The sequence below is a fragment of the Lithobates pipiens genome, unplaced genomic scaffold (genome assembly GCF_037356315.1).
Source record: "Lithobates pipiens isolate NorthernLeopardFrog02 unplaced genomic scaffold, aLitPip1_a1.2 Scaffold_25, whole genome shotgun sequence".
Taxonomy (NCBI): Eukaryota; Metazoa; Chordata; class Amphibia; order Anura; family Ranidae; genus Lithobates; species Lithobates pipiens.
The window spans coordinates 12,353,397-12,380,394 of NW_027507787.1; the positions used below are offsets into that span (position 1 = coordinate 12,353,397).

The window sequence follows — 26,998 nt, forward strand, 5'->3', positions numbered from 1 at the left end:
TGTCACCAGAACAGAAATAGAGGGGAAATCTTCCAATGGGGACAACTGTTCTGATGACAGACGTGTAAAAGGAGATTTCCCTCACTTTGGAGATATTTCATCTTAAGTTTGTAGGGCAGGAAGCGAGGGGAGATCTCCTTAATGAAACACAGAAGGCCAGAAAAGCAATGGGTTTTTACTTGTCTGTTGGGCACTGATATGCAGGTGCAGGCAAGACTTTTAACTGGATGTAAATAAATAGTGGAACCATGTCCATCAGATTGAGACCTGTAGAGGATTGTGTTAGGTTAGGAGATCAAGGCAAAAAGGGTACTTTTTTCCATTAGAATATACACTATATTACCAAAAGTATTGGAACGCTTGCCTATACATGCTCATGAACTTTGATGTCATCCCAGTCTTAGTCCGTAGGGTTCAATATTAAGTTGGCAAACCCTTTGCAGCTATAACAGCTTCAACTCTTCTGGGAAGGCTGTCCACAAAGTTTAGGAGTGTGTCTATGAGACCATTCTTCCAGATGTGCATTTGTGGAGTCAGGCACTGATGTTGGACAAGAATGCCTGGCTCGCAGTCTCCGCTCAAATTCATCCCAAAGATCTTCAAGCGGTTTAAGGTCAGGACTCCCAACTTTGTGGGAACAGTGCCTGACCTCACAAATGTGCTTCTGAAAAAATGGTCAAACATTCCCATAGACACACTCCTAATCCTGGTGAACAGCCTTTCCAGAAGAGCTGAAGCTGTTATCGCTGCAAAGGGTGGGCCAACTCAACATTGAACCGCGCAAACTAAGACTGGGATGCCATTAAAGTTCATGTGCAAACATGTTAAACTGGAAGAAAAGCAAAAGTGATATTACAATGATTATGCAATGCACCTAAGCTGTATCTGACAACATTTTGAATAAAACCGTTATTGAAAAAAAAAAGTTCATGTGCCTGTAAAGGAAAGCTTCTTAATACTTTTGGTAATATACTGTATGTAAACCCTAATAATGACCTTCTCTTATTTGCTTTGCTTTGGTCTGTTGAATATATCATTAGTGATGGACGAACTTCCGACGGGACGTTTCGCGAACGCGGCCAAAAGTTCCCAAACCACAAAACCTCCAGGTCATATTTTCAGCCACAAAATACTTACTAGCTGTGCACACATAGTCCCACAACATGGACACTGACATAACAAAAGTATTAAGTGAATCTGGGATCGACAACGACAAGCATTCTTTTTTTATCTGTGACATTTTGACAATTCAGGAGTGCATGAAGGCCATGGAGGAAAGGCAAGGTCAGGCCAGGCTATGAAGGGGGTGCAGGAGATGATCAGTGCCACAGTCAGGGCAGCTCAGTCCTGTGCCAGTGTCCCAGTGTGCCAACCTGTGCTTGAGCCCCTCCCTCTGCCCAGCCCTTATGCCCACCTATGCAGGGATCCACTGCAGTGGTCCGGAGGTGGCAGTCCAGTGGTGATCCTCAGCCATGGTGCTGGCACTGCCTACTGCTTGGATTCTCCGCTGCTATCTCCCTCACTGACACCAGCACTGAGATAGAACACTGACACCAGCACCGAGATAGAGAGCACTGACACCAGCACCGTGATAGAGGGCACTGACACCAGTCAGTTTGTTCGGGACACTTAGAAAAAGATTGAGAGATTGAGGTCCACCGTGATAGAGAGCACTGACACCAGCACCGTGATAGAGAGCACTGACACCAGCACCGAGATAGAGAGCACTGACACCAACACCAAGATAGAGAGCACTGACACCACACCAGCACTGTGATAGAGAGCACTGACGCAAGCACCGTGATAGAGAGCACTGACACCAGCACCGTGATAGAGAGCACTGACACCAGCACCGTGATAGAGAGCACTGACACCAGCACCTTGATAGAGAGCACTGACACCAGCATCGTGATATATAATATGCTTTCTATATTTGAAAGAAAGTATATTATACGTGTACAACCCTATATACTGTACATATATAAAAAGACCTTTGTGGACCTAGTAGCTAGTGATTTGCAGACTGTCCCTGCTCCAAACACCAAACTGTCCTTCAGTCCCTACACTGATAAAAGACAGCAGCAGAATCAGCCAGCAATCAGCTCAGTAGCACAGCAGTCAAGTATAATATGCTTTCTATATTTGAAAGAAAGTATATTATACGTGTACAACCCTATATATTATACACCTATACCAGTCCTTTAAAAGGACCTTTGTGGACCTAGTAGCTAATAATTTGCAGACTGTCCCTGCTCCAAACACCAAACTGTCCCTCAGTCCCTACACTGATAAAAGACAGCTGCAGAATCGGGCAGCAATCAGCTCAGCAGCACAGCAGTTAAGTATAATATGCTTTCTATATTTGAAATAAAGTATATTATACGTGTACAACCCTATATACTGTACACCTGTACCAGCCCTTAAAAGGACCTTTGTGGACCTAGTAGCTAGTGATTTGCAGACTGTCCCTGCTCCAAACAACAAACTGTCCCTCCCTACACTGATAAAAGACAGCTGCAGAACCGGTCAGCAGCCCAGCAGTCAGCAGTGCACCATAATATACTTGAAAGAACGTATATTCTAAGTGTTACAACCCTATATACTGTACACCTATACCAGTCCTTAAAAGGACCTTTGTGGACCTAATAGTAATAGCTAGTGATTAAACTGACTGTCCCTGCTCCACACAGCGTCCTGTTCCTACACTGACAAAAGACAGCTGCAGAATCGGTCAGCAGTGCACTCAGCAGCACAGCAGTGCACCAGAATATACTTTGTATCTTTGAAAGAAAGTATATTCTAAGTGTATTACAACCCTATATACTGTACACCTATTCCAGTCCTTAAAAGGACTTTTGTGGACCTAATAGTAATAGCTAGTGATTAAACTGACTGTCCCTGCTCCACACAGCATCCTGTCCCTACACTGACAAAAGACAGAATGTAAAATGGCCGCTGTTGTGATTAAAATGGTATTTCTATATACCTGACAAAGACCAGCTAGAGGTATAACTAACGTAATTACAATACTCACGAAACCCTTTACGTAACACTGCAGTATTAAGGAGACAACAAGAAGGGATGAGTCAAGATTAAAATTCAGCGGTTGTCTGGTTTATTCTGGGAGGGGCTGCATTTTATATGCACCCTTATCAGCCAATCATTGCATAGAACATGGGTGTGGTTAATACAGAGGCGTACATTACATATCATTACATATCATTAATTATGTCATCTGCTTTTATGTGTCACAGTCATGGGATATGTGGCCCAGACATATTGTGACACAATTTCTTTATTTAGACAGTACAGAATAAAACTGCTTATGCAAGCTATATTTTCTTATATGCATGTTTATAGGGAAATTGCCACAGTCTGCAAATACAGAGTTTAAAACAACTAGTAGGTTAACCCAAGTTAATCTTATATGAACTTATAAAGATGGAGTCACTCTGGTTCAGCCATATCACAACAATCCCCTCTAAGTCATGAAATCAAACCATGAACATGACTTACTTCTTCTCATTGTAAAATACTCATCCTAGTGACCATAGTAAAAGTTAAGATATATTCTATTAGCTGCAGCTGGGTCAGAAGGTCAAGTACCTCGGAAATCATGCACATAATAAACTTGAAGCAGGCATATAAAAGTAATACCATAAGCAAAATCAGTACAACAAACATCGCAATATCCCTAATCCAGGATTAATTCAGGATTCAGCATTGAGACCAAACCCCCCATGTTACCCAGGGGGCTCCCAAGCAATTATTTTGCTTTTTCATCATGTCAATACCCCCTCGGGCTCCTGAAAGGAACCATGCCCAGGTCATGCTCTTTTACAGAAACAAAGACCCAGCATAACGGTGTTTGAGGGGGCATCCAGGACGAACACTAGCCTTGAGCAAGTGACATTCCTCACTGTCCCCGAGAATCACCACTATCGGAACCAATGAGGCCAAGTAACACCATCCCTTGGAATCATTCAGAATCCATGGATGGCCAGTTCTTCTACAACAAATGTACGTGCTGTTGTCCAAGGCCAGTGGCTGTCTGCTTAAGGACCTGTTGGGCACCCTCAGAGAATCCTGCAAAAGCAAGCTGTGAAAGTAGCTTGGCCATCTCAGTATGGGGGCCAGAGGTATGCATGAAGTGTGATGTAGGGCATGATATAAGGTGTCAAACACTGTGGACTTCCTGTAGACTCTGAATGCACATCCCCTCATGTCCAATGAGTGTGTTACTAGTGATTTTGTCGGGTAAGCCACATATAACCTTAAGGCTCCCCCTAGAACACAGAGGCTGGTAGATGACCTGTGAACCAATACATATATAATACAGTGCCTATGCCAGCATCCCTTCAAACAGTATATACACTGAAATGGTCGAGCATGTCCTGGGCAGACTACAACAACAATCCCAATATGCCCCCTGACCCTCACCTGGACCACCTTCTAAGCATGCAAAAATAGAAAAACAACAAACATGCAATCTCAGCTGTATAGCAATTGTCCATGGAATGCAAAAGGGAGGAAGGGCCGTGACAGTCCATAGAAACAAGTGGGAGGGGCATGATAGCCTTTAGGCCAAATAAAAATAGTCCCAAAGAAAAACTCAAAAAGAAAAGTCTCTTGGATGGCTTCTGAATGTCCATTAGATTTGCAGAAAAGGAAGGAAAAGGAAATGTCCACATTATAACTCTCATTCTGCTCAACTTTTTCCAAAACCTTTTGGTTCAATTCTGTGATCACTCATATGTACAGACATGAATTCTCTACCCCAAAACACTGCCTCTTTGTAAGGACAGAACTTGATATCCACAGACAGACTGGAACTGATACGTTGGGCGAGACCGCGGACTTTCGGCTGGCACATCTGGATCTTTTTCATGTGGTGCTGACTGGAATTTTGTACCCCAGGTTTGCGTCATGTGGCTCCCCCTTGAGGTATCATTCGCAGGAATATTTTCCAGCAGGAGTCCGCCTTTAGTCATCTGAGCACCTCCTATGGTATTTGAACAACAAAGATGAACAACGAAGATTTCCATGTTAAAGCTGTAGTCGTCACTTCATTCGGATAGGGTACAGGGCAGGGTATGAATGGGGTGTAGGGTATGACTGGGGTGGGCATTTCTTCATGTGAATAGGGCTGTGGGTAAATGCAGGCTGGCTGGGGCAGATACTCCTCATCCAACATGAGTAATCACAGAATCTACCTGATCAATTGAGGCCTTAACCATTGGAGATATTAAAAATAATATTCTTAATTGACTCAAACATAAGTAAAACATGCAGGAATGAAAATGTTTCTCAGTAAGGGTTTTCAATATATAGATTCAATATAATATTTAACTAAACATTTTTCCAAATCCAGTATTATAGCAGAACTTCAACAAAACTTAAATCTCTTTAGTTTCTTCTATTCCCGGGACCCAAGTGGACCCAAGGGACTTAGGACAGAACATTTTACCCAAACATATATTCTGACTCAGAAGTCTCCCAACTTTGCAAATATGTCTGATCATCAGCAACAAACAAAACATTGATGGATAAACAACATTTCATCACCAACACTTTATGACTGACACCCTGGGAATTCAGAAGGTAAATATCCAGAATAGTCATTCTGATTACTTATTTCAAATAACTCCTTCCCATCACATTTTAGTACCCCATGGACTCAATATATGCAGCAATGTATCTTGATTACAGTCATTTAATTATAGTAACTTCTTCAACCATTTTTTCAAATTTTACCCTTCCTTTACCAAAATCCCTTTATCAATTCTTTTAAATTAATTTAACCCCAAACTTTTAGGGAAAATATAACATGGGCCTAAACACAATATGAGACACCCTGTTGTGCACATTCCAGACACACACTTAAAATATTTTACTAATTGAAATGATACCCTATGTGTTCATTAGACACAATACAACCACTCTCTCATTCCACATTCATTTGACCATTCCATTCATCCTTCATTTGTCCATAACACCTTCAAACCTTAATATTTTCTCTCTAGTGTCTGGAATTACACAACACAGTTACTTCTCTTTTTCTTTACTAACCACAATTCCTCTGGCGTAGCGCCTGGAATATACAACTTCCCTTTATTTACTTTCGAATTCTGGACTCTTAATTATAATATTCTCAACCCTTGTCAAAATCAATATTTTAAAATCATTGTTAATACAGCTTAAACACCATTAAAACAATTTGCACAAATATAGCACATATGCTGTTATCAGAAAAAAAACACACCTTTTAACTCTAATAATGTAAGGATAGGCAACCACACCCAAAATAGTCTTAAAAGTCAGACTCTAAAAATTTGTATCTGATCAGATTCCTTTAAAAAAACATGTGGTACCAGCGCATACATATAATTTTATCAGTGACATGTCACATTCCCCTTTTAATGTTCGCAATTTGCTATGGAGTGGGCATGGGCTTTATATGTGCCCGACACATTTCATGAATATACTGGCACTAGTTGCAACATTTTAACAATAAACGTACCTTTTTATAGATAACTTTTCTGTATCAGATCCCTCTTTAACATTCATTTTCCACCCCAGCAAGTCTCTCTGACTTGCTGACTATGGAATGCAAATATAGAAGTATGCTCCCCACAAAAGCGGTGGTGAAGGTGAAAGTTTGTTCCCCTCTTCCACCCGAAACAAAAATAGCAGCTCTCTGCATTGTGCTAAACAGTACTTTGGACAGGATATATCACTGAACTAGTAATCTGTCTCTGTCCAAATCCGCGATTCAATCCTCTTAAAGCACCACACACAGATGAGTACCCTACTCTGTCCCTTTCACCTGCCCACTTTAGCAACGCTCTATGTCTTGGCAGGATCATATGACATATATCAACTACCCAACAATTTATCTGAATTCAGAAAACAAAAACAATCTTATACTCTAAATTGGAATTCCAAGACAAGACAAAAATTCACATACACATAAAATTAAGCATTTCTCTCTATGATCCAGTTTCCTCTACCTAGGTGTCCGTCTCATGGAACTGCGAACAGGGTGACCCCAAGGACTGCCACTGACCATAGTCCATGAAACAGAGACAGTCGTGGGAGTGTTTAAACATGTTCTCCCTCCGATGATCGCTGCACTCCGAGAATCCTCACTAATCAACACAGAAACAGTCAGTCTATAAAGCTGCGATCCTAGTGCCTCACCAGAGATCCATGTCAGAATTCCCACCCCCAAACCCACCAGCTCAGAGGTGGAGAATCGGGGAGCGATGAGGGAATCTGGGGGAATCTAACGGGGAAGGAGGAAGATTCATAATCTCCCTCTACCTCACTCAGACCCCCCAAAACCGTAACCATGTCACCCTGTCAGTGCATCCAGCAGCAATTTAATCACTGCCCAATAAACCAACATTTTGGTGTCTCCATGAATCTCTGGTACCGTAATCCCGCAAAAGTCCCACGAGACCCCAGCACCAGGGCTGCTTATTGCACAAGGTGGGGTGCTTTTAACAAGGGTTCTAGCCTCCCCACCAGCTCTCTCTCTTTTTACCCTTGGTTGACCCTTTTGCCGTGCCCATTGCCAAACAGGGATCTGCACATTCCACCAACCCACCTGTACCGACTCATTATAACTTCAGCAAACAACAATAAACAAATAATCAACAAACAAATAAACAGACAAACAAACAGACAAACAGGGTAAGTCTACACTAAAAAATCCTTATTTTAACAACACCTTTCATCTGATAATCCAAATGAAACGAGCTGTGACACTTTAAAAATCCTTATTTTAAATAAAACTCTCTGTGTTAATTTCCTTACCTGCCCCTAAAACCTCCTATCTCGGCTGTCCTTTAAAATCGTTTCCTCAACGCCAGTAAAATGTCCCCTTTAAATCTCAAAACAAACTCTGCTAACTTCCCCTTTTTAAATGCACTTTCTAGTCACTTTTTTTCTTTCTCTATGTGTCAGTTTTAAAACGGCTTTGAAATCGGCTTGTCTAAAAAGAACAATGCATTGAAAAACCTTGCAAAATGCACACCTTCCTTTAATAAATAACTCAAATCTCTCCTTTACCTCCTTATTTCACTTACTTTACCCTCAACAAAATGTAAGATGTTCTTAATTAACACCCTACTCACTTACTTAAATCTCATCACTCTTGGGCATCCCAAATACCCACCTGTCTTCAACCACCTTCCATCTAACACATACCTTTTACAACCTGCAAAAAATACCATTCCGATACCCTTCCAAGAGTTACCAAAACACATGTTAAACATGTGCAAACAAATTATGCACTTTTCCAGCAGAATCAAGCACCTATCATTCCAGAGCTCCATAACCAACATACTAGCAAAGGGGAGAAGTCACATTATTCATATACTATACCATTGTCTCTTCAAAGAATACCTTAGCAAACTTATATGAACATGCATATAACAGTACTCACCCTTTCCACAATACCTAAACATAACAAGGGAAATTTACTTCACTCTAATCTAATTTTCCCCTTTTGGGACATCATATAACAGTGAAAACAGGGGCTGCCTTATCCCACACAACCCTGTATTCCACACAACACAAAAGAAATCTTATTAATTTAATGCAAATGCGATAGACAAGAAAAGCCAGATAGAGCAAAAGTTTTGTGGATTCCGGTAGTGATTGGTAATTGCCCCATTACCCTTTTCTCATTCTCTTTCCCAAAAAGAGCGTAATATTACGTTTTAAACTTCTCAACAGTCCCACAGGACACAGGCTTCCCAAGAGCCTCTTCTTAACAGCCTGGCCTGTCTCACAATTCTCTTCTTAATTAAAATCTATCCGAGCAGGGTTGTGTCTGTAAAAGCTTCAAAGTTTGACCACACCCCTGCCAAGTCCTAAATTCCTAAATCCCTAAATTCCAAAATCTCAGTGAGTGCCTCCATTCTGTTGTGATTAAAATTAGGCTTGTGCAATTCGTTTCGTAACAAATCGAAATTCGGACGAATCTTGCATCTTTCGGACATTCGGATGCGTCCGAATGTCCCAATAAAAAAATAACGAATAACAACGAATACGAAAGAAATATAGCAAATGAATTCGGTAATTCTTTAAAGATCTAATGAAACAAAAGGTCAGCTCAAAGTAAATCTTATAGTCCAATTAGCTAATTAATTTTGTGCCGGAGGATGGATTACTGGCAAAGTGCATTCCTGAGAACTGAGTTAGAAGGGTGTTGTATTGTATTTGAGCCGAGGAGAAGAGACATTGTCATTGTGTGTGTTAAAAGATTCAATAAACAAACAACTTTCCAAACTACGAATCATTATCACGAATGTCTATACATAGATAAATAGCAACGAATACGAACGAATGAATTCGACACTCTACGAATAATAATGAATTATCCGAAAACGTATTAACGTAACATAACGAGTTTAACAGAACTAAATGATGTATTTTACGAATGACAACGAACCGAGACTAAACAAAATTTTCCGTTGTGCACAAGTCTAATTAAAATGGTATTTCTATATACCTGACAAAGACCAGCTAGAGGTATAACTATTCGCAATTACAATACTCACAAAACCCTTTACTTAACACTGCAGTATTAAGGAGACAACAAGAAGGGATGAGTCAAGACTAAAATTCAGCGGTTTTCTGGTTTATTCTGGGAGGGTCTGCATTTTATATGCACCCTTATCAGCCAATCATTGCATAGAACATGGGTGTTACAGAGGCGTACATTACATATCATTACATATCATTACATATCATTAATTATGTCATCTGCTTTCATGTGTCACAGTCATGGGATATGTGGCCCAGACATATTGTGACACTATTTATTTAGACAGTACAGAATAAAACTGCTTATGCAAGCTATATTTTCTTATATGCATGTTTATAGGGAAATTGCTACAGTCTGCAAATACAGAGTTTAAAACCACTAGTAGGTTAACCCAAGTTAATCTTATATGAACTTATAAACATGGAGTCACTCTGGTTCAGCCATATCACAACAGCCGCCAGATCAGGTCTTTTTATAAGGTAGGGGGTATGTCCAATTGTCCATGTCTCAATTGGCTGTCCTGTACCCCATGATGGATGTGTCATCATGGGTCAAAGTTCTTCACAATGTAAATGCATATGTCCGCGCGAACAGAGGCAGAAGTCCGCCGGTTTTGCAAATCGCGAACGAGCAACAATTTGCCGCAAACCAACTGCTGGGCGAACCGCAAGGCCATCTCTGTATATCATTGAGAGCATTTTGTTATACCTTTTCAATAAGACCCCTTTCACACTGGAGTGGTGCGGGAGGTTGGGGTAAGACGCCACTAGTTTTAGTGGCGATTTATCACTGTTATAGTGGGGCGCTTTTAACCCCATGCTAGCAGCCAAAGAAAGGGTTAGTAGCGCCCATGTTGCGGCACTGCTGAAGCATTGTGCAGATGCTTCGGCAGCGCTGCCCATTCCTTTTTAATGGACAGGGTGTTTTGAGAGCAGTGTATATATCGCTCCCGCACCGCCCCAAAGATGCTGCTTGCAGGACTTTTTTTTCCCATCCTGCAAGTGCACCACCCCAGTGTAAAAGCACTCAGGCTTTCACACTGGGGAGGCATGAGAGGCACTTTTCACGTGCTATTTTTAGCTCTAAAATGCCTGAAAAGTGGCCAAGTGTGAAAGGGGTCTAAGTGTGAAGAAGAAAAAAAAAAAAAACTTGTTGAGCTGGCCAGAAATCTGATCTCTAGAGTTAGATTGTACTTTCCAGTTATCTTTGAGGACTAAAGAACTGGCTCAATCCCCCATATAATAGAGATGAGGTGTGGGAAAGGTTATTTTGGCCCTGTTCTAGGGTGACAATGATGCTTCTCCATAGATACAGTACAGTGATTGAGTGTTGTCACCCTAGGGCAGTAAGTGTGTTACTGGCTGGATCACCAAATGAAAATAAAGAAATAATTGCCTGAAAAAAGAAAGCTAATGTAGTCACCAAATCTAAGGGCTTGTAACCTGCAACCTATTGCATTTTTGGGTTTAGATATGCTTTAAAGTGGGAGTAAACTCCAATGCATGATTTTTACCTATAGGTAAGCCTATAACAAGGCTTACCTATAGGTACAGTAAATATCTCCTAAACATGCAACTGTTTAGAAGATACTTACTTGAGAAGCTGCTGGTGACATCACTGGCGCATGCGGTCTGAAGGAATGGTATACCTGTGCTGTTCCTTCAAAGCCCTGTGCCGTGAACAGCGACTCCATGTATGCACGGGAGTGACGTTATTGCGGATCATCCATTCAAAGGACCATAGCCCACGAACCTGGAAGGAAGACTAGGTGGAGGTGGATGCTCTGTCAGCGGTGACAGTGTGCTCCTGGAAGGCTTTGTTTAAAGGTAAATTTCACATTATGTGCTGGTAAGCATTGCATAATACCATTGCCTTGCAGGACACATTTTTTTATTTTTTTTTGCTTACTGAGTTTACTACTGCTTTAATTGTCCTAAATAACAACCAATGGAATGAAGTAAAAGAAGGTTTCAGCATGGTTAGATTCTGATACAATATATTTATTCCCTGCCTGGAAACAAGTGGTTCTATTTTCATTTTAGTGGTGTCTTGTTCTGAGGAATCTCTGTCAAGGCATACACTGAATAGCATGTAAATATTGCATCTGTAATGCTTTTGCCCCATCTGTGATATAAATCCATGGAAGTGAGTCTCCATATCTGTCTACAATGATGACTCCAACCATTCTAATACAGATTTTTCTCCTTTCCGATGTGACCCTAGGCCACTACTGACCAAACAGGAGAGCCCTATTCTAGGGGCAAATTGTCTGTCACCTACGGCACGGCCAACCTCTATCTGAAGGACATCTATGTGGAGACCAAGAGCTACCTGTATATACGACCGGTAAAAAGTTCGGCACCATGTCACCAGAATGTGGCTGTCACAGTCGACTATTCCCTGGCAGAGGAGGAGGACAATGGGCCTATTGAACTTTTCTATTTGGTAAGTAAGACTTTTATTTTGGTTATAGGTGCATAGATACACAACATCTAAAAAGGTGATTAGATTTGAGTAATAGGTTGCCCATGTGGATATACAGTTAATGAGGTATAGTTCCAACACTCATATGAGTTAAGAAAGTCACTTGGATGAGGGTTGCTTCAGCATAACCAAACAAATCCAGGTGTATTTGACTAAAGACTGCCAGAAGTAATATAATTTGTACAAAACTCTGAGCTGTCTTTTCCAAAAAGGATTTGACAGTTCCTGCCTCTTTAATGATCAAGATGAATGCACAGACATTACTGTGACAGTAAATGTTGCAGAATGCCTTGTAACGAGAACATGGTTGTCTGTATGATGGTGGGTCTACAGTTATAGACTGTTCTGTTTCAGAGCTTAGTTCAACACTACAATCTACCTTAAGACCAAATTGGTTGCCTTTCTAAGATTTAAGGTATAAAAAGACTGTGTAGACCTGGCCTGCATAGTTAACTCTTCTATGTAGGGCCCTCTGTTTGTTGAGAGAATGTTTTATCTCTTCAGTATACCAGGCTTTGTCTCACTATACTGCAATTCATATACAATTTTACAAGTTGTTTTGCTTCTGTTTGGGGGAAAGCACTTTTGAATGTAGAAGCTTCTGTCTCAGTGTTTGCTAGGCTTGAGTCTGTATGGCCACGGTAGTCTAGTCTGACTGATTAGCAGAGAGTATAGTATTGGGGTACGGAGTTAGCTAATTCTACAGAAGATTAAAAAAATTGGGGTTGCTCATCTCAGCTGAATGCAAAATGAGAAAAACAGTTTAGCTAAGCAATAGGAAAGAAAATCAAAATTGTAGGGGTATCATATGTAAATTAACCAGCAGGAGGAAGGACGTTAGATTTTTCAAAAATAAATTGATGAGAGAGAACAAAAAATGGTGAAAGATAAGATCAGAAGAGACTGCAGGGACTACTTTGACCCAAACTATTCCAATTGGTAAAGCTACTGTAGTCTGATTAGACATCTGGTGAAAACAGGGGACACCCAGTCAAACCCATTACAGGTGAAAATAGTCCCAACTTTTAGTGACATAACATGAGAAAGATGTTGAGTCTCTAAATGATGGCGGTTGAGTACCGTTTGGTGTATCTAAAAATGTCCATAAAGGCATTTCCATAGGGGCATGTAACACTGTTAAAGGGGAAATTTGTTTTGCTGGTTTTAGTAATGTGTGTCACTGCAGTCCTTCAAAATTGTAATGTCTAAACATAATGTTTTTAGAGATCCATTGTCTCTCTCAGCCCCAAATATATTTAAACATTTTTTCTTTATAATAAATCATGGCTATCTGGGTTACACGCTACCTCTAGGTGATTGGACACTGGCAACCAATAGCAAGAAAGTTCCTCCCATATGGGAATTATTTCAGTTTTTCGCCAGTGTCTTCAGGTGATGGTCATGAACGTGAAGCTCTTCAAAATTTTGTCAATTGAGCGTGCCAGTGAGGACGTTGTAATCGGATCCATTCGGGGGGGGGGGGGGGGGGGAGAAAGAGAGACTGTAGGCAGGACAGTATAGTGTAGTATAGTGGTCAGTGTAATTTTGTATAGTGGTCACTGTAGTATAGTGTAGTGGTCAATGTAGTGTAGTGTGGTGGTCAGTGTAGTATAGTATAGTGGTCAGTGTAGTGTAGTATGGTTGTCAGTATAGTGTAGTATAGTGGTCAGTGTCGTATAGTGATCAGTATAGTGTAGTATAGTGGTCAGTGTCATATAGTGGTCAGTGTAGTGTAGTATAGTGGTCAGTATAGTGTAGTATAGTGGTCAGTGTAGTGTAGTATGCTGGTCAGTGCAGTGTAGTATAGTGGTCAATGTAGTATAGTGGTCAGTGTAGTATAGTATAGTATAGTATAGTGGTCAGTGTAGTATAGTGGTCAGTGTAGTATAGTGATCAGTGTAGTATAGTATAGTGGTCAGTGTAGTATAGTGGTCAGTGTAGTATAGTGGTCAGTGAAGTATAGTGGTCAGTGTAGTATGGTGGTCAGTGTAGTGTAGTATGGTGGTTAGTGTAGTATAGTGATCAGTGTAGTGTAGTATGGTGGTTAGTGTAGTATAGTGGTCAGTGTAATGTAGTGTGGTGGTCAGTGTAGTGTAGTATGGTGGTCAATGTAGTGTAGTATAGTTGTCAGTATAGTGTAGTATAGTGGTCAATGTCGTATAGTGGTCAGTGTAGTGTAGTATAGTGTAGTATAGTGGTCAGTGTCGTATAGTGGTCAGTGTAGTGTAGTATAGTGTAGTATAGTGGTCAGTGTCATATAGTGGTCAGTGCAGTGTAGTATGCTGGCCAGTGCAGTGTAGTATAGTGTAGTGGTCAGTGTAGTGTAGTGGACAGTATAGTATTGTGATCAGTGTAGTTTTCAGTGTAGTGGACAGTATAATATAATGGTCAGTGTAGTGTAGTGGTAAGTATAGTGTAGTGGACAGTATAGTATTGTGATCAGTGTAGTGGACAGTATAGTATAATGGTCGGTGTAGTGTGTAATGGTCAGTAAAGGAATCAGGTTGGTCAGGAATCAGGTTAGTGTAGTGGTCAGTATAGGAATCAGGTAGGTCAGTACTATTGTATTTGAAGGGACTCTGGAAGTGCTAAAAGTCCGCAGGTTAGGGGGCGCAAATTACTTGCCTTGCCCCGGGTACTGACAACCCACGTTACCCCACTGCTTGGAACAGGTTTCCAGCACAGATATAAAAAAAAACTGAGCGAGAAGAACGGGTTCATGAAAGGAAAAAATCCACAAATTTATTGTCATCATAACCAGAACAAACAGTACAAAAGGAAACCCATGGTAAAGGACAATTATGTCATATAATCTGCGTATGGCCTCATGGGATGAGGAGATGGGAGCAGACAGGTAATGCTGTCTATCACTAGAGGGATGAGCAGCTGGTGATCCGTCAGTTACCAATAGGAGGGGGATGTGCACAATGTGGTCATGGGCAGCAAGAAATGTGGATCCTCTAGTTCAAATGAACTGTAATTGCAAGTTTGGATATCGAACCAAAGTTGGTAACAAGAGTGCTGATAAAACTTGAAGCATTAAATCTTGCAATGATCAACATCCAGGTCTGCAGGCCTGTTACTTCCTATGGGCTGTGTTGTGATGGTAAAGAATACTGTTCCTGGAAAGATAGATGACCCATAGCTACATTGGAAATTAAGTAACTGAGAAGACAAGCAGTGATATAAGTGCTGATAATGTTCACTACTGCTACTAGGCTTATCACATTGTGCAGTATGTCTGCTGAGAAATGGAGGATATATTCCAACAGGCTTGGGTGCATAAGGCCTCTGTGGTGGACCCTCATTAAGTGTCCTGTTTACTCGTGCTCAGATAGCATTAAGTAGGTTTGATCACACATGTCTAGGTGGATGTATTGATAGAGAGTACAGTACTGCTGCCATTGACCAGGCACCCCTTACTGAGACTCCCACTGATGGCTCAATCCAAAATCGTTTGATACGATGTTAGCAGACTCCTGTTGGCAAAGGAATAGATGGATCCACTGTTTCCATCGCCCAGTGAGGCAACTACCGCCGCCTTGTCATGGCTCCTGATCCCATTTACAGTGGGGCTTGCTGAGGGTGGCATCACATAACACTGATGACGTCACTGTGTTTTGCTAGGGGAAATAGCGTAGCTTCATCTCCAGCAGATATAGTAAGTCAGCCAACATTAAGTTACATAGTAAAGTTGAAAAAAATAAACACAAGTCCATTGTGCCAAGTAAAAGATTGTGTGGGTGTGATAACCATACATATATCCTCAGACAAAAAAGGTTAACTGAAAAGTAAAAGCCTGCCAATTGTGATTTTCAGATTTAATTGTTTTTTTTTCTACAGTATAACAAAAGTGACAGCTTGGGAACTTCTGGTACCTCACAATGTGCACCTTTCCAGTTATTAATACACTGAGCACTTACTATTCTAACTATTCTAGACTATGTCCAGACACAGACGTTTCTCTTCTCTATTTCAGGTTTCGTTGGAGGGTAAAATAGTACAACAAGGCCAGAAGAAAGTTGAAAGGTCAAAGGGTGACTGTAAGTTCCCTTTACTGGACTCAGAATTTTTGGACGTATCTTCATTTTTTTTTTACTCACATTCCTCTTTGTTCTCCCATTGTGCAGCTTGCTCTGGCTCGGTAGAACTCTCTCTCCCCATCAGAGATATATCCCCATCTGGAAATATACTGGTTTTAATGGTTTCTGACTCTGGCACAGTTGCTGCTGATACTACAACTGCCCAAGTGACACCATGCCTGAAACATGCTGTAAGTGTCTCCTACACTGGTTTTGATCTTGGTCTACGATTTAAGCACACTACACCGGGAATAGGGAATGGGCAAAGTGACAGGTCTTTTTGTAAGAACCCCTCCTTCACTTGCTGATACCCTTATCACATTCCTCCTCTGCTCCCTTGCTCCATCTAAATCCTCAGTAAATAACTAGAGCTTCCCGTTATGAATATGCAACCTCCGCCTAAGAAACAGTGCTTAGCCTGGATTAAAAGCAACAGACACTCTACTATAGCTAATGATATGCAACATCCTCTATGCAGTGGCGGAATTATAGGGGTCGCCAAGATCGCCATGGCGACCGGGCCCCTTGCTGCAGGGGGCCCTCAGGCCCCCTGTACTCTTCCGTAGGAGGGGAGGCTGAGAGGAGCTCCTCGATCATCAGCCGAACTGAAGTCGGCACTGTGCAGGAGCTCCTCACATTAGGGTAAAGTGTGTGCTCTTTGTCTCCCCCTACAGTGCAGTACCCGGCAGGAAGAGCCAAGGTACTGTAAGGGCCGGTTCACACTGCAGGCGATGCGAGGCGACACCGACTTGCCTCGCCGCGACCTGCCGCGACCTCAGCGGCAACTTGCAGATGACTTCTGTATAGAAGTCAATGCAAGTCGCCCCGAGGTCGCCCAGAAGTAGTACAGGAACCTTTTTTCTGAGTCGGAGCGACTCGAGTCGCTCCTCTCAGAACGGTTCCATTGTACAGAACGGGGGCGACTTGTCACACTGCGGCGAGGCGAGTCGTGTCGCCTCGCATCGCCCGCAGTGTGAACCGGCCCTAAATGTCTGCCGTTTTTTTTTTATAAGAGTAGCTACTGCATTTGTGTTTATATGTGTGTGTGTGTGAGCATGCTTGTATGTATGTGTGTGTGTGTGAGAGAGCATGCTTGTATGTCTATGTGTGAGCATGCTTGTATGTGTGTGTGTGTGAGCATGCTTGTATGTGTGTGTGTGAGCATGCTTGTATGTATGTGCGTGTGAGCATGCTTGTATGTATGTGCGTGTGAGCATGCTTGTATGTGTGCGTGTGAGCATGCTTGTATGTGCGTGTGTGAGCATGCTTGTATGTGCGTGTGTGAGCATGCTTGCATGTGTGTGTGTGTGAGCATGCTTGTATGTGTGTGTGTGAGCATGCTTGTATGTGCGTGTGTGAGCATGCATGTATGTGTGTGTGAGCATGCTTGTATGTGTGTGTGAGCATGCTTGTATGTGTGTGTGTGAGCATGCATGTATGTGTGTGTGAGCATGCTTGTATGTGTGTATGTGTGTGTGTGAGCATGCTTGTATGTGTGTGTGTGTGTGAGCATGTATGTGTGTGTGTGTGTGAGCATGCTTGTATGTGTGCGTGTGTGTGTGAGCATGCATGTATGTGTGTGTGTGTGTGAGCATGCATGTGTGTGTGTGAGCATGCATGTATGTGTGTGTGAGCATGTATGTGTGTGTGTGTGTTCATATATGTATGTGTATGTATGCATGTGTGTGTGCGCATGTATGTGAGTGTGCATGTATGCATATGTATGTATGTGAATGTGCATGTGTTTATCAGTGGCGGTGCATCCAAAAGGGTGCACAGGTGCCACCCCCTCTCTCCAGCCACCCCCTCTATGACCAATGGATAGATTCATGCATAGCATAGCATGAATCTATCCATGGCCACCGCTGCCACACCCATATTTAGGTGTCTGGTCCCTTTTGGGGTGCCGGGTGCCTGAATTACAGTGGCAGGGGGTGTTTTTTCAGCACCTGATTAGAGCCATGGGCTCTAATAGGCTTCAAAATAGGTGAACTGCGAGCACCATGCTTCACGCTCACAGTCTACCCAGGTGTGTTAGAAAAGTGAATTAATATTCACTTTCCTAACACTGAACCACCTCTCCACCAATCAGGTGTGCGGGTCTGTTACCCATCACCTGATTGGCTGAAACGATAGGTGCAGCTATTGGACGCCTATCAGGAGGAGAGGACAGGAGATGAGGATGGCAGGAGATGCATGGAGGACCCCGCTCATGGCCGTTACCCGCTGCCCCACCAAGACAGGGTAAGTGGTGGGCAGACAGCGAGCAGGTGGTGGGGATTCACAGTGGCAGCATTTGATGGGCACACCAACAGCATTTTATGGGCACAGTGGCGGCATTTGATGGGCACAGTGGCGGCATTTGATGGGTACACTGGCAGCATTTGATGAGCACAGCGGTGGCATTTGATGGGCACAGCGGCAGAGTTTGATGGGCACAGTAGTGACATTTGATGGTACAGTGGTGGCGCTTGATGGTACAGTGGCTTTAATTGATGTTTTTTAAATTGGTTCCTTTATATGCGGCCACCCACTTGGGACTGGGCCCTGGTGTTCCACCATCAGGCTCGGAGAAAAGAGCCCTGTCCGGAGGTCGGGGGGGGGGGGGCCCTCCAAGGTTTCCTGCATCGGGGCCCTGAAGGTTCTAGTTATGCCACTGCCTCTATGCTACTGTAATCATGAGAAGATGTGAATTTCACCTAGGCTTTTGGTATCATGAAGAAGTTCTAGAGTGACAATTTCCTTTATTTTCATAGCAAGGCCTAAAGACTTTTTCCTGCAGATAATTCATATTGCCCTATTAATTCATGTGAAGTGTCATGTACCTGATAGAGGCCGAACAGATGAGAGGGCTTTCCCTTACTCTTCCTGCCCTGTTTGTCCCCCAAGATTGATGACAGGGACAGGACAGGGCACAGAATGGCACGGACACCTGTAGTAAGTCCTGCCCAGAAGAAGAAATGGATCTTGCAATGAAGTAGAAACTCTGGAACAGGAACTCATGCCAGATGTCGGCACAGCGCATGCATAAGCAGGAGGCAGGAACATGGTCAGACAGGCAGAAGTTGGCAACAGGCGGGCAGCAGATGCACAGATTCAGAAGACAAGAGCATAAACAGGAGCAATGCCTAGGTCGGTATCACATGGGCAAAAGATAAGCTGAAGGGATGAGCAAGGTATAGAGTCAAGAAGCAAGCTGGGGGTCAGGTACCAGAGGGAATAAGATTAGAAGTAGTCAGGAGGCAAACTGGGTAAAGCACAGGAATGGAACAATCGTGGTCTGGTCACAGGATCTGTGGACCACTCAACAATGATCTTGAGACCTGCAGTGCTTTAAATAGGCTACTGGGGGCCACAGTCAATTTAAATCCGCATGCACAGTTCTGTGGTCCGTTCTTCACATATGCACAGTTCTTTGAGCACAGGCAAGAACTAAAGTTTTCATGACAGGAAGTGTGAATTTAATGTCAGCTTTAATCTGTATGTTTTCAGAAGCTATAATTACTACACCCCATCACTTACTGCTTTTTGTGTTTCAGGTCAGCTTGAAGTTCTCTGAGACAAAAGTGTTGCCCAAATCAAATGTTAACATGCAACTCCAAGCCGATGGTGGCTCTTATTGTGCATTGCGCGCTGTCGACAAAAGTGTGGTCCTAATGAAACCGGAGGATGAGCTAACCGAGAACAAGGTACCCTAATTATGTTCTAAAGTTAGAGCAGGTTGTAGAGTTCATCATCAAGCTGGTTAACTTTGGACAAGCTTAACCCATAGCTGAGGAACCAAGTTACTGGAAAAAAAGTAAAGCACATCCTCATCTAGACTGCCCTAGCCTGCAGTGCTATGTAGCTGCATAATGTAAGGAAAAGGGTTACAACACTTTTCACATCCTGCAATTCTCCCCTTCTTTCCATTTGGCCAGGAACTAAAGGACAATTTTCCATCAAGAACACAGACAGCAAATCCAATATCTTGGTACTCACTATCCCATGCCTTCTGTTCTTACAGTTTCAGAAACTTGCCATTCCCAAGCGCACTTACATACGGTCAGACTCGTTGGATTACAGTTTGTGTAGCAATTTTCAACCTCAGGAATATGATTCGGAAGACAATTTTGGTAGGGGGCCCTGGTGGTGGTATTCCTACCCTGAGAAGAAGAAGGACATTCAGAACATCATTCAGGTGAAAAAGGCATTGTTTAAGCTATTTGATTGTAATTATATGGTGTATCCATATTCATCATCATTAAAGGTTTTATTAAGAAAGCCAAGATCAGTCTCGCTGTAACAAGCATATACTCCCACCATACGATTGTAAATTAGAAAAAAGAGAAATTAGCCTTTGTCTTATTTTTCTCTTTTGACTGATGTACTTTAACTTTGCAGGATATAGGACTCTATCTGCTGAGTACCTGGAAGATTTTTGCTCCAATCACCTGCAAAACAGAAAGTAAGTGATGCTGTTTTTGACTCCATAATCGGCCAGTACATGCAGGTTAGTGTGTCTTGGTTAAGAGGCTGCCGTTGCCTTTTGCCATGTCTAGTATGCATGAAAGGACCCCAGATGCTCTGAGTGAGTATGGATCCCTGATCTGCTGCCCAGCTTATAAGAGGAATTGGGTAACATCCAGGTAGGTGACCCCGTGTTTATTTGCTGTGTATGTTATGTAACAGAAGATCTGAATGTAATTTTATAGATGCATTTCAATATAGCATGAACAAATTTATAAAATGGAGGACTTTGCGTTTATTTTAAGTAGAACTAACTGGATGACATTTAGTTGGCTCTGTGTACTGTGTATCATAAAGCATTTGTCATGGTTTATTTTTTAGTTTAATGAAAGCTGCAAATATGAAAATAAATTGTAGAGCTACATTAACACGATAAAGCCGAATTCCAGGCACCTTACATATATTCCACAAAAGATATAAATTAACTTGGGTGCACCAAATGCCTTTGCAAACTCCTTTAAAACCTTGTAAAGTAGGGGTGGCGTCATCACTGCACTGTACATATATTGTGCAGAGAGCAGAGCTGTGGGAGGGACCTATCAGACTCCACCCACTAAGACTGGCTGCAGAAAACTACAGCAGGGGGCGGAGACCAGACCAGTCACCCTGCACAAGGAGAGAGAGCAGCAGTGAGCGGTCTTTATTACAGGAAAAGCCTCACACTGGATTACTGCACAGATCTGAAAGAAATACTAAAAGCACACAGAGATTCAAGTAGGAACCCATATGTCTCTTGTATGTAGCAATAATCAATTATTCCAGAATTCAGCTTTAAGGCTTCTGTGAGATTTTAGTGAGTGGTTTTGTGCATAGTTATTGTAATTTTTTTTTTGTTGATTCTCATTGTTGGCTGACAAGTTTACATATTGGAGAATTGATGTAGTTTTCACCTGTGCATTGTCCACCTATGGACACTTTGCTTTCATCTGCTGCAGTTTTATTAAAGTTATGTATTTCATCATCCTGATATAATATCAACAGGTTTATACCATTACTGGGTGACTGGGGCAAGTAAAATGTAGAACTGCCTAAACCGGAGTCATATTAAAGGGTCAAAGAAGAGCTGTTGGTGCAAATAGTTCTTAGTAAAACCTGTTTATTGTCAAATCACCTGCGGAGTCCTAGCTGTTATTTAGTATATGCTCAGTATTACACTGGTGTATTTTCTTTACCACTGACCGTGAATTAAAGCAGAACTAAATTTTAAATTCTATTGAATTAATTTTTCATATTCAAAGCAAACTCACCCATCCATCGATGTCTCCATGCTTTATTTTCTTGAGAAATCACTTTGAAACCCTCCCTAGCATTTCTAGCCATGGCCATTTTGAGTAAAAGCAGATGGTTTATGTAGAATTTACTTCCTGGTATCCATCTGCTCTTAATAAAATCAGAATAAGTATGTTCCTTTAGTGGTATGAGTACCACTGTAATAATGTCCACAAATGAGTCCAAAGAGAAGCAGGGGAGATATTCCACAAAGGACCGCTGATCTAATGCCGCGTACACATGGTCGGACTTTCCGGCAGAAAAAGTCAGATGGAATCTTTTCATCGGACATTCCAATCCTGTGTGGACCTCATCTGACTTTTTTTTTTTTTTATTCTGACGGACCTAGAAATAGAACATGTTTTAAATCTTTCCGACTGAATCAATTCCTATCGGGAAAACCGCTCATCTGTATGCTGTTCCAACGGACCAAAAACGCATGCTCTGAAGCAAGTACGAGACAGCAGCTATTGGCTACTGGCTATTGAACTTCTGTTTTCTAGTCCCGTTGTACGTGTTGTACGTCACCACGTTCTAGACAGTCGGACTTTGGTGTGATCATGTGTAGGCAAGAAAGTTTCAGCAGAACTCCGTCTGAAAAACTGTCAGGCCGCGTACACACGCGCGGACTGTTGGCCCAACTTTGTCCGTCCAACAGTTTGAGCGAACAGTCCGCTCAAACTTAGCATGGACGAACATGGCCACACACGACGAACGAACAGTTTGCTGAAACCGTGCGCGATGACGTGAACGGCACGTACGACGGGACGCAAAATACGACGTCCTATACACTGCATTATAACTTTCGGCTTGAAAATCCTTTCTGAGCATGCGCGGAACTTAGTTTGACGAACAAGCCTACACACGGGCGGACTGTTCGTTGAAACAAGGTTTCAGCGGACAGTTTTTCGGAATTTCCGTAAAACCTTGTCCGTCCAACTGTCCGCTGAAACTGTCCGCTGAAAGCCCACACACGAGCGGACTGTCCGCCCAAACACTGTTCAGCGGACAAGGTTGGGCCAACAGTCCGCGCGTGTGTACGCGGCCTCAGAGTTTATTCCAACGGGAAAAACCAGCCGTGTGTACGTGGCATTAGAGTAGCAGCAATGAATGGCTGGAAGCAATGAAAGGACAAGTGCCTCTAAGTGTAGTATCTAAAATACATTCATTGAAAAACAATGAGATATCCACTCACATGATGTAAAATAGTAGCAGGCAAGTCAAAAGTATATGGAGGTCCGTGACGCACACATCTGCTTGACAAAGAAGAACGCCTACACCCTCTTTGGTCTTTTGTGAATACTACAAAACACGTTGCATACTTCCTGCCCAGGATCATCCTTGTTGGCACTGTGTTCCAAGCTGTGCTCCATGGCACAGTGCTCCATCACCTCTCAGCCGTCTACAGGTTCTGGCCCCATCACTGTCTCCGGCCTGTGCACTGGTCTCCCTTTCCTCCAGACGCCGTGCAAGGGGTGTGGTTAGCCTTCCAGCAGACATGTGCCCCATGGACCTCCCATATATTTTTGACATGCCTGCTACTATTTTACATCATGTGAGTGGATATCTTATTGTTTTTCAATAAATGTACTTAGATACTAAACTTAGAGGGACTTGTCCTTTCTTTCATTGCATCTGTCTGCCCTTAGCTCAGGCATGCAGGCAGAGGGATGTGCTTAGCTGAGAAAGCCCCTCCTCCCCTTTTCTTTTAGAAAGGTTTTATTGATGAATAACAAAAATAAATAGTGCAATGATACTATATGTAGTCAAAGAGAGAGATTAAAATGTGCAGATATCATTTAGACAATAGAGTGGATCAACGAGCACATTGGGTGGAAAATAACAAGGGGGGGCACTGCAGTACATAAAGTAATTATCAGAGGTAGAGGCACCTTATTCCCCCAATCCATTACAGGAAATAAAAAGGCCATGGAAGGTCAGCCACAAAGAACCATTATGTGTAGTAAACAGTGCAAAGAAGGAAACAAAGAAGAGGGAGAAAGTAAAGGAGAAAGAGAAGAAAAAAAAAAGAGGAAGAAGAAAACAGGGAAAGCGAACAACAAAGATGTACCAGGGGTCAAAAGCAGGGAGATCAGATATCCAGCAATTGATGGTCAAAATGCAAAGGATGAACATGTGAAATCCAAGGTTGCCAAACTTTGAGGAATTTATTGCGAGCGTCGGTCAATATGACCATTCGTTTTTCATTAACCATAATGTCGTTCATACAGCGTTTTACTGCCTCAACGCTAAAGACAGGAGACTTCCATGCCCTAGCAATGGTCAGCTTGGTTGCCATAAATAAACAGGTAGCAAGCTGCCATTCAGCAAAAAAAGAGAATCTATGGGTTTAAAAAAATAAGAGCCTCAAAAGGGTTTCTCTTTTCCTCCTTTTTTAGATAAATTAATACAAATGCTCATGAAAAATGCTCATTTTGACATTAGTTTGGCCCAGGCTAGAAACCAGGAAGCAAGTAAAAAAATAAAAGTTTAAAACACATATAATATATACATACAATATAATATACCTTACTGTATAATTACTAATGCTAACAGCATAAGGAATAAACATAGTTAATGTTGATTGCGAGAGTTTAGGTATACAATACTAGAACTTCATCTGAAAATGTAAGTATTAGGAAACGTTCGTTCGAGTTTCCAAACATTTGTGGGATCAAATTGATGTACATTTTTTAAATGCAGTGTATAGAAAATTCAAATAAGTGGGATTAATTTTTTATGGACACACAGGTGGCTTGGGATTGAGCATGCACAAGTGCCCCAAGAGCAAGCAGATTGCTAAGCAATGCTTTAGACACCTTTACAGATTACCTGTTTAGACTTACATGTGCGTATGCTTCTGCGGTTTGAGCATGGAGGGATGTGGCACTTTAAATGATTTTTTCTTATTTATTTTACTTTATATTTTTTATTTTTACACTGTCCCTTACATTTCTTTTTTTATTCCTATTACAAGGCATGTAGCATCCCTAATAGAAATAAGAATGAGAGGTCCTCTTTATGGAGAGATCTGGGGTCAAAAAGACTTCAAATCTCTCCTGTACTTTTAAAAGCAAAAAATCCCCCAAATTTTTCTTTTTGATCATTTGCTTTAAAAAAAAAAAAAAAAAAACTTGTTTTATTCCAGCCCGGAGCAAAATTGACTTCATGACATTGCTCCGGTCCTCTAAGGTGATAGAAGCGATCAAAGCAGATCTACTCTTCGATCGCCTGTGTGGCCACCCGGCGGCACCATTGGATAATTTCTTGGGTCAACCAGCGGAAACCGTAAACCCGAGAAAAACCGACGAGTGGCAGAAGGAGCGGGGGGTCAACTCTACTTGTCAATCCGTCTTCCAGTAATGCAGATCAATTTTGATCACAATGTCCGCTGACCCGCCGAAAGTATAGAGAAGTAGCCAAAACAATCCTCTCCTGCTGACTGCTTGCCCGCGAATGGCAGCTCTGGTGGACTATACTTATGTATAAACAGAGGGGCTGGGTTTCATCTACTCCTTTCTCATTCATATGAGGGGGGCATATCTGGGTGACCCCTTATTGTTAAAGAGGACATCCAGATTCCCACCATAAGCTTCCTACCCACAGACTCTCACAGCCACTGGGCCAGGGTTGTAGTGAAGAGGTCCTTGTCCTCGTCCAGAAGAGGGGGTGGGGGTGAATGCATCCTTTCTGGCCTTTCAGGCTGCATGTTTGGATAAAAGTCTAATGTACATGTTTGAGGAGGACCCCTGGCTTTTTATTTTTTCATGTTTTTTTTTTTTTATCGTGAGGTTCCCCTTAAAAAATCCAGAAGGGTCTAATGTGGAATGTGGGGGAGAAATCCAGCTTTTTTGTAGGGTCTCCCTTAAGGACCTGGGATAAATTAAAATTAGAGGGGGAAACGTTACAGTGTTTTTTTTTGTTTGTTTGTTTTTTTATATGCATGGAACCCCTAGTTACTATCTATACCAGACCCTTATCTAGAATGAAGGGAACCCCTGGCTGTTTACAAACAGAAGTAAAATGGCTAAGAAAATGCCCTAAAGTACATTTTAAATTTGGCTCCCTTTGACTTAAATGGGGTTGAGATTTAGCACCCGAACTGCTGTAATATTTGCAGAACCTGTCTCATAAAACAACCAGGTATGTTTGGCTCATCCCTAATCAGAAAGGGATTCTGTCATGGGGAATAAATTATCAGGAAATGGCAGTAGAACCCTTTTATGGGATAGGATGGCAAAAGAGCCATTGTAGATTTTCAAAAAATCAAATGAGTTGAAATAACGAACCATAACTGCATTTACAACTGCAAATAAAGCTTGCTGTTCCTTCATTATCACAAAACCGATCATAATTTCCACCTGAAAAATGCCCTGCTGGTGTCTGTGACAGCACGCCCCTTCTAGGAAAGGCGATGGAGCCAAGTACCAGAACTTGTTCCAGCACTGGGCTCCTTTCTGGGACATAGCTTTGATTCACCGGGTTTTACAACCATTTCTGGGGATGTTGGGAGGTATGCATCTTTTTCCTCCTCCACACTCTACATTCTATATATTGACTGTTCCAATACATCATTCTCCTCCACACTCTACATTCTGAAGTTTTCTTTTTGAGGGATATGAGAAATGGCCCTCCCCAAACAGTATGTGTTCTAAACCTGTAAGTAAATAAGAGCTGGTTCTTATATAACAGAGCATAGAACAGAGCATAGTACAATAACCATAAGTATATAGAAGCACAACAGTATATAAATAATTCAAATTTTATATAAAAAAATATTAATAGTGTCTACATTCAATGTACAAACAGATATTATCAGCCAAGGGCCTGGTTGAATTTTGCACATATACCTAGGTATATATAGTTATTTTAGAGATACCTCCAGATGAATGTTGCAGCAAATTCCAGTTGCCCTTGAGAATGATGCGCCATCTGTCTTTGTGTTGGAGACCCGAAGACAAGATCTGAGGTCATGGGGAGATCCTCCAACTTATGCCCAACCAGCCTGCAATGGAGCTTCTCACTCGCAGGAACTTTGTTACTGGAACTCAGAGTCAGACTGCCAATTCTGCGCTTTAGTCCCTTCCTTTATTTCTAA

At 42.0% G+C, this 26,998-nt stretch overlaps 1 protein-coding gene across 1 annotated transcript in view; it reads left to right on the plus strand.

Annotated features, from left to right (window-relative positions):
* The window catches only part of LOC143930040 (alpha-2-macroglobulin-like protein 1), a 310,325-nt gene that overhangs the window by 127,321 nt on the left and 156,006 nt on the right, over positions 1–26,998 (plus strand). Inside the window, exons 13-18 of the mRNA XM_077453939.1 lie at positions 11,780–12,001; positions 16,020–16,083; positions 16,171–16,313; positions 19,662–19,811; positions 20,129–20,302; positions 20,506–20,569. Coding sequence (XP_077310065.1) covers positions 11,780–12,001; positions 16,020–16,083; positions 16,171–16,313; positions 19,662–19,811; positions 20,129–20,302; positions 20,506–20,569 — 817 coding nt within the window. The remainder of the gene's footprint in view (positions 1–11,779; positions 12,002–16,019; positions 16,084–16,170; positions 16,314–19,661; positions 19,812–20,128; positions 20,303–20,505; positions 20,570–26,998) is intronic.